Source organism: Polyergus mexicanus, unplaced genomic scaffold (genome assembly GCF_030449975.1).
Source record: "Polyergus mexicanus isolate NDT 795.1 unplaced genomic scaffold, iyPolMexi1.0 SCAF_16, whole genome shotgun sequence".
NCBI classification, from domain to species: domain Eukaryota; kingdom Metazoa; phylum Arthropoda; class Insecta; order Hymenoptera; family Formicidae; genus Polyergus; species Polyergus mexicanus.
The window spans coordinates 5,609,429-5,622,968 of record NW_027223336.1 but is presented as its reverse complement, the minus strand read 5'-3'; the positions used below and the strand labels follow the sequence as shown (position 1 = coordinate 5,622,968).

Sequence of the window (13,540 nt, the reverse complement as noted above, 5' to 3'; positions counted from 1 at the left end):
ATAGAAACAGCGGGGGTAGTTTCGTTAAATTTGAATGATGAGTGAGAATTGTTTGAAACTTGGCTCTATAAATTTAAATAATTAGCGATGTATATCTAACATTATATAACTTTGCTAACTATTTATTAAAGAATCTGTATCTAGCAATGTATTTAGCAATCTCATTAGAAAGCCTGCCATAAATCTGATGTCTGATTAAGAAGAAAATTCTCGAGAACGGGAAATGGCCAGATGGGAAAGGGAAATCAGATTACGTTAAATCGTGAATGAAATTCGCTGCGACAGACGCAAAAGACATGAATTTTCTGTATATTCTAATAGAGGGTGGCAATATTATTAGTATTATATATTTATTTTATCGTTCCTTTTATTTCACAATGCCAATAAGCCACGTTATATTATCAACTTTTGTTTTACAAACTAATGGACTTTCCTGATAAAATATAAGTTATTATTTCCATTTTGAAGTTTAAATATAATAAATAATAATAAAAGAAGATAAAAATAAAGAAAACAATTTTAAAATCATTTTATTTAATATTGTTTATGATGATATAATGTTTGTTATCACGAAATTAATGTGATGCGAACGGTATCAGGACGCCAGAAAAAAATTCTTTTACTTTAATTAACAAAATTGTATCTCGAACTTAACACTTGACTTCCCACATCCAATTAGCTATTGTTCCTAATTACTTGATTTCCCGACATATATATTTTGACCTTGTTAAAGATTGGCCTTGTAATTCATTGATAATTGAAGAAGAGCATTCGATTGGTATCACGGAAGATATTAGTCGACTTCAATGTCAATTTTACTGTCACCTTCGAGCATCGCGATGTTTTTGCCTCACTAATATCTGTCCCATCCGTTAATAATAAAAGAATGAAATTATTATCAAACTAAAGTAGCCATTTTCTTAATGATTTCTTGAATTTGTGATGAAAGAAGATATAACAACTGTTTTATGCTAAAAGAAAAATATACGTACATATTTTTGTTTTTATTGTCTTCATTTAAAAACTTTTTATAAAAAATTCGTCTTTGACAGACACAGTATACTTATTTTATCATTTTGCTTATTATTAAACGTATAATTAGAATCGCAGGAATATATTCTTCCCATATACAGAGTGTCCTAGACCACCCGTGCACCTCTTCTCTTTCAAAAACTAAGCATTTTAGAGAAAAATGTTTTCAACAAAAATTGTATGATTTCGTTTGACCTTGGATGGCATCGTTAAGGTCAAGTCAAGGACACCTTTAATTTCTTAAATGGAACCCCCCATTTTTCATTACATATTCTCGTAGCTTATTCTCGAGAGCTTTGCAAAACACTATAATAAAGTATTTTTTTTATTAAGTATTTTTTCTTTTTGAGTTATTTTATATTTTAATCTGACATATTTCGATATAAAAAATTAAATATCTTGTAAAATATTTAGTTTTTGATAATCTTACCGTAATACTTTTATGTACAGAATAATGAGACAAATCAATTAGTGCCAAAAAAAAAAAAAAAAACAAATAATTATTTAAAAAAATACATTGTAAATAATTTTCTAAAAAACAATTATTTTTTTATACTAATTGATTTGTCTCGTTATTCTGTATATAAAAGTATTACGGTAAGATGATCGAGAACTGAATATTTTACGAAATATTTAATTTTTTATATCAAAATATGTCAGATTAAAATACAAAATAGCTCAAAAAGTACTTAATGAAAAAATACTTTATTATAGTGTTTTGGAAAGCTCTCGACATAAGCTATAAGAATATGCAATAAAAAATAGGAGGTTCCATTTAAGAAATTAAAGGTGTCCTTGACTTGACCTTAACGATGCCATCCAAGGTCAAACCAATGACACCATCTTATGTTCTCCTCAAAATCATACAATTTTTGTTGAAAACGTTTTTCTCTAAAATGCTTAGTTTTTGAAAGAAAAGGGGTGTACGGGTGGTCTAGGACACCCTGTATATGCTCGGAGGTATAATCGACTCGAACATTGTAGGTTCGATTACACAACATTATTATTGTGGTGGTGATAAATGGCGAATCGGGAAAGTGGTGTAATCCCGCGCTCAGTTTCGGATTGTGCGATTCGATCTGCGTTGCGAATCTAACAAAGGTGTGTCCCATTATCTCTTAATCAGTCAATTACATCTCGTCAACATCTCTTTACCAACACAATATTATTCGCGTAGGCGCCGCATCTCTCCACTTTGCTGACGCCACTTCGGCCCTTCATGTTCGTTATTTCGTTATTATCCGAGACAAGCAGGATTATATATATGTATATTATGGGTGCCCGCATAATTCTCCGTTTACGTAGGAAGTCTAGACAAGTTCGTAGCAGAGTTTCACAACGAACAATTGGAGTTCGAAGATGATTATATCCTCGAGCTTCACTTTGAAACAAAATAATTTGGCAATCTATTTGTAAAAACTGTCCGACGATTATCAAAAGCGATAGCATTGAAAATAATAAGTTAATTGGAAAATTTTTCTAATTTTAGTTACATTTCTTTTATCTTATATATTTTTTAGGCAAAAAAACTAGAAAACTTTCCCAACAATTCAATTTATTATAATGTAAAATTGTAAGAGAAAAAAAAACCACTCTTATCTCTAACTGTGTATATAACTTTAAAGATAAAAACGTTATTATTATATTTTACATAATATTTTTAAATTTTTAAAATTAAATGTATTTGTAACTAAATATCAAATTGACGATATATATACATACATATTATAATTCGTACAACCTAAAGTTTATTTTATAAGAACCTCTAAATTTTTAAATTTTAATTAAATTTTTAATATAAAAGTTCTGTTTTTTTTTTAATTTGAAAAGAATCCGCGTTAAAATTTCAAAAACAACATTGCCTGGATAAGATTTTGTTTTCTAAAACATACGGTACATTTTTATCAATGCTTAATGACAATAATATTAATTATGCGCATAATTATGCGTAGTCATACCGTTACGAGAAACAAGCTTTAATTAATATTCAAAAGAATGTGCTTGTGCTCTTCGATCAAATAAGATACTCGGGAAAATCGATAAGCACGGTTTCGTCAATGACAGTTTCGCGTACTTCCGTGTCTTCTTTCTTGGCGCGTGTTTCGTCACGAGACGATCATTGTACGGAATTGTACGCGCAACTTCATAATGAACCGTAATAAGAATCAGCCATGCGTAGAACTGTAGCCGATTAAATCTCATTAGAGTTTATTACAGTTCGCGAGAGAGAACTGTGCCGACATTATTATCGCGAGACGCAAATGATGATACGTACATTATTCAACTCATATCGATCCACTATTGCTACACGTATCGTGTATTCTTATCAATTAATCCCCATCGTGAAACATACATCGTGTTGCAATAATTAAAAAAATTCCGTGATTGGTATAATCAATTTATTTTCAATCGTACGTCGATTCATCGATAGACACGAAGCGAAACGAAGTAAAGACCACGCGGTCAAAGTACGGAAAAACGATAATAAGGCATCGCAATCGTAAACCTTAAGAGGTTTTTACAATTGCGTAATAAAGGATGGACATGAGACACGAAAGAGGGCCGTGTATATACAATACAAGTCGACTGGTTGTCGCAGTTACGTAGAGTCGTCCTAAATCGATAGAGCCAGAACCAAGAGCACAACCGGCTGGGACCCACGTCCGCCATTCATCGTACATGTAAACTTGTGCTTCGGCTTTCCACGTGTCCGTGTCCGATTATACGCGGCTTTCTTTTCTTATTCACTATTCTCCATTCCACATTCGTCTTTTTATATCTTCTATTATTTTGCCAGAATAAGTTTATTAGATTCATCGTGATGTTTTCATGGCAATCGAAATTAAAATGAATATGTATCTAAATACTGGGTGGCCCATTTTAATTTATCCAGTCGAATATCTCAAAAACCAAGCCCGGAAGAGAAAAATGTTTCAAACAAAAGTTGTGTGGCTTCAAGGGAGCCATAAGATGGTGACAATGATTTGACCTTGGAAAATCATTTGAAGGTCATGTGAAGGTCAACTTTAAAATCTTAAATAGAAACCCCCATTTTTTATTTAGTATTCTTGTAGCTGACATCGAGAACTTTCCAAAACACTATAATAAAGTATCTTTTCATTAAGTACTTTTTGAGTTATTTTATATTTTAATCTGACATATTATGATATAAAAAATTAAATATCTCGTAAAATATTTAGTTTTTGATAATCTTATCGTAATACTTCTATGTACAGAATAATGAGACAAATCAATTAGTATAAAAAAAAAAAAAATTGTTTTTAAGAAAATTATTTACAATGTATTTTTTTAAACAATTATTTGTTTTTTTTTAGCACTAATTAATTTGTCTTATTATTCTGTACATATAAGTATTACGGTAAAATTATCGAAAACTGAATATTTTACGAAATATTTTATTTTTTATATCAAAATATGTCAGATTAAAATATAAAATAACTCAAAAAGTACTTAATGAAAAAAATACTTTATTATAGTGTTTTGGAAAGCTCTCGATGTCAGCTACAAGAATACTAAATAAAAAATGAGGGGTTTCCATTTAAGATTTTAAAGTTGACCTTCACATGACCTTCAAATGATTTTCCAAGGTCAAATCATTGTCACCATCTTATGGCCCCCTTGAAGCCACACAACTTTTGTTTGAAACATTTTTCTCTTCCGGGCTTGGTTTTTGAGATATTCGACTGGATGGATTAAAATGGGCCACCCTGTATATACATATATCGCTAAAAAAAAAAACTGGAAATCTATTATATCTCGATTGCGATTAATCACGATTGCATGTCAAGGTTTTCTCTACATAAATTAAAATTACGAGATATTTAAAAATGATATATTTTAAGATATATTAAAGTTCAAAATTAAACCCGAGTAATCAAATATCAAAGAGCAGATGCACACTTGTATGCAGAATCTATAAATCAAATGCATAATGAATATTTTCGATCAAAAAATATACAGAGTTAGTTTCTCGAAACATCATTGCGTAATTATAGCATATATTATTGCAGCTCTTTATGCTTGGGATGGGAGATATGAATTATTCGAGGCTGCAAATGCATACTTATAGAAACCGCATTTATGTCGAAGCTGGACAGGTAATGCAACCGCACGAGACAAACACAGGCCGCGAGCAAATATATATCACAGTCAAATATACGTACATCCGTTCTGGTAACACGGGCGTACAGCTATCTCTTTAAACTCGACCCATTCTCTAATCTAAATACGATAGCGTGCGCGCAATCGAATTATAGCGCCTCGCGACGCCGTGACGTAAGCAAGTTTCTCATTTAAATACATCTTACCAACTTCGATCATCTCTCTGTAATCGTTTCCACCATCAGATATTATTGTACATTGAGGCGATATAATCGATGACTATATAACAAACTACGTGACTATACACATGTAGACATTCTCCGTTCTGACCTAACACAAATATATGACGGTTGATAAAACTTTCCTATGCGCGTTCTTCAGTATAATAATATCCGGATAAAGTTCCGAATAGGTGAACCCTCCGATTTTTTTGAAACTACACTATTTTTTGCATTTTTTAACGCTGATTACGAATATGATAATGAAAATTTGCGACGAGGTCATTTTCAAGGTCAAAACTAAAAAAAAAAAACTGAAAAAATATAACTTTTTAGACATTATTTCAATAAATATTGATGTAAGAAAAAAATGTTTCAAATAAAAGTTGCAGTTCTTAAAAAAATACATCATTTATGTTGTATAAATTTTTTGCGTAAAACTGATAGTTTTCGAAAAAAATTAGATAAGAAAAACCCTCCCAAACATCAATATATTCTTCGTTCTCAGCCGAACCCGGAGTCAACGACAAGGACGAAGTGACGAAGAACTGACTACATTTTTTTCTTTTTATAATTTTTATATTTTTTTATAATTTTTCAATTTTTTATAAAGTTGCAAACCAATGTGGAACCTCGCTTCGCGTGGAAAAGTGTATGCGTGGAAACAGTGGGTTCCGTCCCCCTGCGGGGGGCTCCACTACCGAAAAACTAGACAAATAGGTTTGCGTGGAACCTCGCTTTGCGTGGAAAGTTGTAAACCCATGTGGAATCGTATATGTACTGCAAAGTACATGCTTAGATGGGAGAACAGATATAAGATTTAGATTCCATCGTTTTTGTTGAAAACTATCACTTGTACGGTAAAAATTAATAGGACATAAAATATTTTTCTCCGTAAGATCTAAAATTTTTATGGGTTTTTCATGATTTTCACTATGAAAATGAGAAATGCACCAATTTTCACTATGATATTCGTAATCAGTGCATCAAAATACGTAAGAATACTGAGTTTCAAAAAAAATCAGAGGTGAGCACTTTTCGGAACTTCACCCGCCGTTTTTAGTCTTTAACATCGATTTTCTCGAAAACTTTCAATTTTACGCAAAAAATTTATACAACATAAATGATGTATTTTTACAAGAACTACAACTTTTATTTGAAATATTTTTTTCTTACATCAATATTTATCGAAATAATATCTAAAAAGTTATATTTTTACAGTTTTTTTGAGTTTTGACCTTGAAAATGACCTTGTCGCAAATTTTCATTATCATATTCGTAATCAGCGTTCAAAAATACAAAAAAATAGTGTAGTTTCAAAAAAATCGGAGGGTTCACCTATTCGGAACTCCACCCTAATATCCTATGCATTTAATATAAATTTGTGCTCGACAATTACAATATAGATAGATCCACAATTTCGATAGCTCTGGATGATTAAATTTACATCTATTTAAATACAAATGTATGTATGAAAGAGACAGCTCGCGCGATATATTTATATACATATAAAAATCTCTTTTCTCTCTTGATAATAGGACGACCTGATCTCAAAATTTGCAATTAAAATGTTTTTGAGAAATGAGAATATTCAAAAAATATAAAATATATTATTATTATATCTTTTTTTACTTTCAACTTTATTTTAGAAAATAAAAATTATTTTTATTTCTGCGCAATTACTATAATCTTGGTTTTACACGTCTAATCCTTCTTATGAAATCAAAACTTTAAAATATTCAGTTTTGTTCTTTTACATCATTTCTCTTAGGCTTTCTCCCCATTGATATATATTTAGTAACTCGCGTAAAGACTGAAGCAATAGACTATGTATAAAATAAATGTGCGTTTGTGAGATAATCGCAGAGATATTGGCGTAAATTCACCAAAAGCGAAATGTGGAAATAGAGTTCCACTATATCACGTCAAATGCTACATCAGCTATTTGCGAAGAGATAGTTACCGTCGGTACATCAAAGCAATATCGAGTTGCAACGAGAGTAGACGAGTGAAGAGGCAAACGGATTTGTTCCTTTGATACGAATAACGCTCGAGGAGATTTATATAAGCAATGACAAAATTGGGAGTCTCTCCATCCGCGCTCACTCCTTTTGATGAAAATCTGAGAATGCGGTCTTATGTTCTTGTAAAAATTTTAAATATTCTTGAATTGACATACAAGATTTTACTGCCATCTATTTGTAAATCTTATTCAAATCTCATTCTTGCCGAGATACTTTCCGTGTTGCTTTTAAATTTGAAACTTATGATGTTGCCTTCATATCGTATATTTTTCATTTCTCTTTCGTGCCTGTAAATAGAGCAACTGCCGTTCTTCAGATCACGTTTTAAAGAATAGTGTATTGTTTGTAAAGTCAATATACACATATATGTTTATCAATATATTTGCAAAGAGATAATTTAATAACATCCCAAAAATTTCTCGTAAAATTCTAACGTAAAGATTTGGGTCAACTATATTATTTTCAATTCAATTATTTCATAAAAAAATAAGCTTCTTCAAAATATTGTTCAAATATTCTCCTCATTTATTAGATGTCATTTTAATTTCTTGTTGTGGCTATTTATTTTTACAAGAGGCCTCATTATATCATAGAATATAAATATTGGATGATTGCATAAGTTCGTGCCCGATTTTCATAGATGGCATTAAGTTGCTGCATGGCGGAGTTCTATTGTTTTCGTGTGGTAATTGTTGCTTATACCGAATAGATGACGTTGTTTTATGTCAATTTAGCGTCAGACATTGTTCAGATAAGTCCATTTGTGCATAAGAGAAATCATTAAAAATGGAGAACGAAAGGTGCATTTGCGGCATGTAATGCTATATGAATTTCGGAAAGGCGTGAGTGTTGGGATTGCACAAAAAAATATTCAAAGCGTTTATTTGGACCGCGCTCCTGCTCTCCGAACAGTCAAAAAGTGGTTTGGCAGATTTCGAAATGGTGATTTCAACATGGAGGATCAACCCCGCTCTGGACGGCCTTCTGGCACTGATGATGACATTGTGCATGCCTTAGTGGAAAGAAATCCAAGGATTACAACTGAGGATATTGCTGAGAGGCTGAACATCGATAATTCAACCGCTTTTCGTCATTTAAAAAAGCTTGGATACATTTCCAAGCTTGATACGTGGGTGCCGCATCTCCCGACTGAAAGGAATAAGCTGCAGGAAAACTGCAGGAGTTGCAATGGGAAATTCTGCAGTACCCGCCATATTCTCCAGATATTGCGCCTTCAGATTTTTATCCGTTCCGATCTTTGCAGAATAGTTTAAATGGCAAGAATCTCAATTCCGAGGAAGCTGTCGAAAACCACCTTACAAACTTTTTTCAAGAAAAACCAAGTTCTTTCTTCAAAAGTGGAATCGACAAGCTTATAGATCGTTGGAAAGCCATTGTAGAAAAGAATGGAGACTATATAATTGATTAATAAAAGTGTTATCTCTAAAATATAATCTATTGAAGTTTATATTTAAATCGGGCACGAACTTATGCAATCACCCAATATAAAATTTAAGTATCGCAAAATGGATTATAGGAGAACAAATATAATATTCTTTAAAAGAACAATTGAATTGGAAATGCAATCAATCTTTTTATTATTTTTTAACTAAAGCTAGACAAATAAATATCATATCTCAAAAGTAATTTACATTAGAAATACGACATTTTCAATGTTTCCCTACGGCACTTGGGAATCGAATAATAATGGTTATACGTATAAATGTGACTCGAAAGTAAAACAGCCATTGTAATTCTGTGGTTCAAAGATAAATACGTGAATTATGTTTATTGTCCATTTACATACAGGTATATTTCGCTCTCGCTATTTCCACAAGCAGGAATAACGCAGCATTGTAGAATAGTTCAACGTTATACACAATAATGTAATATGTACTAACAATAAGTAAAGCTATGCAAAATTGAAGCGTCAGAGAGAATTATGGTTCTAAAGCTCCATTGGGGTCTTTCATAGTTTCTCTCATGTCAGCATCCTACTAGTTTATATTTGCAAAATCTTTTACAAACCTTTTAAAAACCAAAAGTTATATACAGGGTGTCCTAGACCACCCGTACACCCCTTTTCTTTCAAAAACTAAGCATTTTAGAGAAACACGTTTTGAACAAAAATTGTATGGTTTTGAGGGGAATCTAAGATGGTGTCATTGGTTTGACCTTGGATGGCATTGTTAAGGTCAAGTCAAGGACACCTTTAATTTCTTAAATGGAACCCCCTATTTTTTATTGCATATTCTTATAGCTTATGTCGAGAGCTTTCCAAAACACTAGTATTTTTTCATTAAGTATTTTTTCTTTTTGAGTTATTTTATATTTTAAAATCTGACATATCTCGATATAAAAAATTAAATATCTTGTAAAATATTTAGTTTTTGATAATCTTACCGTAATACTTTTATGTACAGAATAATGAGACAAATCAATTAGTGCCAAAAAAAACAAATAATTATTTAAAAAAATACATTGTAAATAATTTTCTTAAAAACAATTATTTTTTTATACTAATTGATTTGTCTCGTTATTCTGTACATAAAAGTATTACGGTAAGATTATCGAAAACTAAATATTTTACAAAATATTTTATTTTTTATATCAAGATATGTCAGATTATAATATAAAATAACTCAAAAAGTACTTAATGAAAAAATACTTTATTATAGTGTTTTGGAAAGCTCTCGACATAAACTATAAGAATATGCAATAAAAAATAGGGGGTTCCGTTTGAGAAATTAAAGGTGTCCTTGACTTGACCTTAACGATGCCATCCAAGGTCAAACCAATGAGATCATCTTATGTTCCCCTCAAAACCATACAATTTTTGTTGAAAACGTTTTTCTCTAAAATGCTTAGTTTTTGAAAGAAAAAGGTCAGTCTAGAATACTCTGTATAATGAATTTTATCATTTATAATTTATAATAGTCATTGTATTAAATATTCCAAGTACGCCCGTTTTATTACTATTGTAATATCGACTAACAATTATTTATGCTACTCTTGTTAATTTGATATAAAAAATTAAATTAAATTAAATTAAATCCATTTTGAAATCGTGTATGTGACTCGACGAAGGTAGGATGTAATAAACCTCTTTGCTCTCTATTAATATGCATAATATTATTTCCATTGTTTTATTAAGCGGTTCAAAATTACTCAATTAATAACTTCCGATAATGCAATTTTTGCATGCGCCATTGACGCCGACAAATATTAATCCCGAGATAATTATCGTACGAGGGAGCGAGTATATCGTAATCTCGTGTTACGAACGCGATACAAGATAGGATTGTAACATCCAGTGGTAGGAGCACGTTGGAATTGTCAGAATACAATTGCGTTATGTTATGCTTCTCAGTACATTGGAGAAGATCATGTAACACGTAGGGATAGCGATCCTCAGGTGCTCCAACAGGTTACGCAATACGTATGGATGAAATTGCGGCCTATTCCGCCCAACTTTACTATTACGATATGCACTTGGTATAAATTCTTTGATTAGATTGTCAACGCACTATTCTCGAGATCAAAACTCAGAAAATCGAAGAGTTAACGCGAACGAAAGAATGGAATAATTAAAATCGAAATGTCTCCACTCTAACATTGTATAAATTTTGTTTTCTTAATATATATGTAGTTTATTTTTAAAGATAAGAGGGAGAGAGAGATAACACCGTGCGATGTCGCGTTTTAATCTCCATAAAATAGCAAACGCAGTCTTGTACTTTTTATTGAAAATTTGCAAAGGTTGCAGGATGTAACAACATCCGTCTATTACTGCCGTGTATTACGCGAGCGAGGAAGATAGGAAAACAGTTAACTTTTCTCGAGATATAACTTTCACGACGTCGATATGACTGATACATCAAAAGCAATAACGTTATCTTGTCGGCACGTGAGCTATATTTTCTTCCAAAACACCTGCGTCTCCTGCGATAATAATCAATTCCTTATCCTGCTCGAAAGGTCAACAGCCACATATCTTTGGCCTTAAACTTTATAGTTAATATCCGATATAGATGTCCATATATGAAATTGCTGAATTACTGTATTATAGTTATTATCCTAGTCTATCAACCGTCAGTACAAGTTGCTCTTTAAAATTTGTACGGTATTGTTTTATCGAGCACAGAATGGGCAGAGTTCTCGTTATGTGCGTATGCGATGTGTGTGAATTACATTACCTAAATATAATTACAAAGCATTTAACAAGCATGTTTTGTTTTTCAAATATAATTTATCAAGTTCTGCAATCTCTCGCTAATTAACATTGAAACTTTAACGCGTGTCTATTTTTGTTCTTTTTCAGAAACGAACGAAGCGTCCCTTCCAGACATTATCGACGATAAATCCGAAATGTACTCGGCACGAAGAATTCAAAGATCTAATTTCGCAAAGCAATAATTTTATTACACGAGGAAAATCAAAATACAACTATTTAGCAATGAGTTTAGTCGCGGAAGGAATTGTTCGATTTACAAATCCGAGTGGTAAGCGTTCGCGATAAATCGACAAGTGTTCGCGGATAAACAAAGTTCGATGAGCAAAGTAATTGAATCGAGAACAAAATTAAGTAAAGACTATGAAGAAGCGAGAACAAAATGAAACTTTGGCAACCACAGTCGATCAATTCTATTAACGAGCGTTTAATAAGCGACGCGTGAACATGCAGAAGAAAGGACAGATGTATCGAAATGAAGCTCGGAGATAATATGACCATGGAAGGTGAGTGAAAATTATTCACGCACTAATTGAAGCATTAATCGATAATATTCATTTTGTCGGTATGTCTGACGAAGCATGATTTGTCAAAATAGCGCGCGATAGTTCAATGTTTTCTTAATATAATATAATGTCTATATGTCTAATTCATTATATACAGGGTGTCCCATTTTAAAGGACCAACTCAAATATCTCAGAAACACTGCGTTAAATCGAAAAATGTTTCAGACAAAAGTTGTTTGGTTTCGAGGGGGCCATAAGATGGTATCATTGGTTTGACCTTGAAGAGTCATTTGAAGGTCATGTGAAGGTCAACTTTAAAATCTTAAATGAAAACCCCCATTTTTTACTTAGTATTCTTGTAGCTAACATCGAGAGCTTTCCAAAACACTATAATAAAGTATTTTTTCATTAAGTACTTTTTGAGTTATTTTATATTTTAATCTGACAGATTTTGATATAAAAAATAAAATATTTCGTAAAATATTCAGTTTTCGATAATTTTACCGTAATACTTCTATGTACAGAATAATAAGACAAATTAATTAGTGCCCAAAAAAAACAAATAATTGTTTAAAAAAATACATTGTAAATAATTTTCTTAAAAACAATTTTTTTTTTATACTAATTGATTTGTCTTATTATTCTGTACATAGAAGTATTACGGTAAGATTATCGAAAACTAAATATTTTACGAGATATTTAATTTTTTATATCAAAATATGTCAGATTAAAATATAAAATAATTCAAAATGTACTTAATAAAAAGACAGTTTATTATAGTGTTTTGGAAAGCTCTCGATGTCAGCTACAAGAATACTAAATAAAAAATGGGGGTTTCCAATTACGATTTTAAAGTTGACCTTCACATGACCCTCAAATGATTTTCCAAGGTCAAATCATTGTCACCATCTTATGGCCCCCTTGAAGCCACACAACTTTTGTTTGAAACATTTTTCGATTTAACGCAGTGTTTCTGAGATATTTGAGTGGGTCCTTTAAAATGGGCCACCCATTATATATATATGTTCAATTAATATAGAATAGTGTTTTATAAAGTAAATTGAAATATCTTGTTATGTGCTTTCATGTATATAACTTCTTTCCGTAAGTTAAATATAAATTATATTTTAGAAGTTGTAAAATGCGATATCCATGTCGATTCTCTTGCGCTTCTGGAAAAAGCTAAGTTACATTTCTTTCCACTGAGTTTGTAACATCTTTTTAAAAGTAGCTGGCTTGCAAAGAGAGAGAGAGAGAGAGAGAGTTCGAAACTCTGTTGCGCTGATAAAACATTCACTGTGTAATACTTCGTCTGACAACGTCTAGAGTCTAGAGCATACAGTTTAATAGTTTTATCTCCGAGTTTGACTTATATAAAAGTTTGGCGACCCTTATAGAAAAGTATAC

General features: G+C 31.5%; 1 protein-coding gene and 1 long non-coding RNA gene across 2 annotated transcripts in view; one reads left to right on the top strand and one right to left on the bottom strand.

The window, feature by feature from the left end:
- Positions 1-13,540, top strand: part of LOC138940307 (calcium/calmodulin-dependent protein kinase kinase 2) — an 89,930-nt gene that overhangs the window by 2,860 nt on the left and 73,530 nt on the right. Inside the window, exon 2 of the mRNA XM_070309087.1 lies at positions 11,718-12,133. Within this exon, the coding sequence (XP_070165188.1) occupies positions 12,103-12,133 (31 nt within the window). The 5' untranslated portion in view covers positions 11,718-12,102. The remainder of the gene's footprint in view (positions 1-11,717; positions 12,134-13,540) is intronic.
- Positions 1-13,540, bottom strand: part of LOC138940309 (uncharacterized) — a 160,154-nt gene that overhangs the window by 88,163 nt on the left and 58,451 nt on the right. The window lies entirely within an intron of this gene.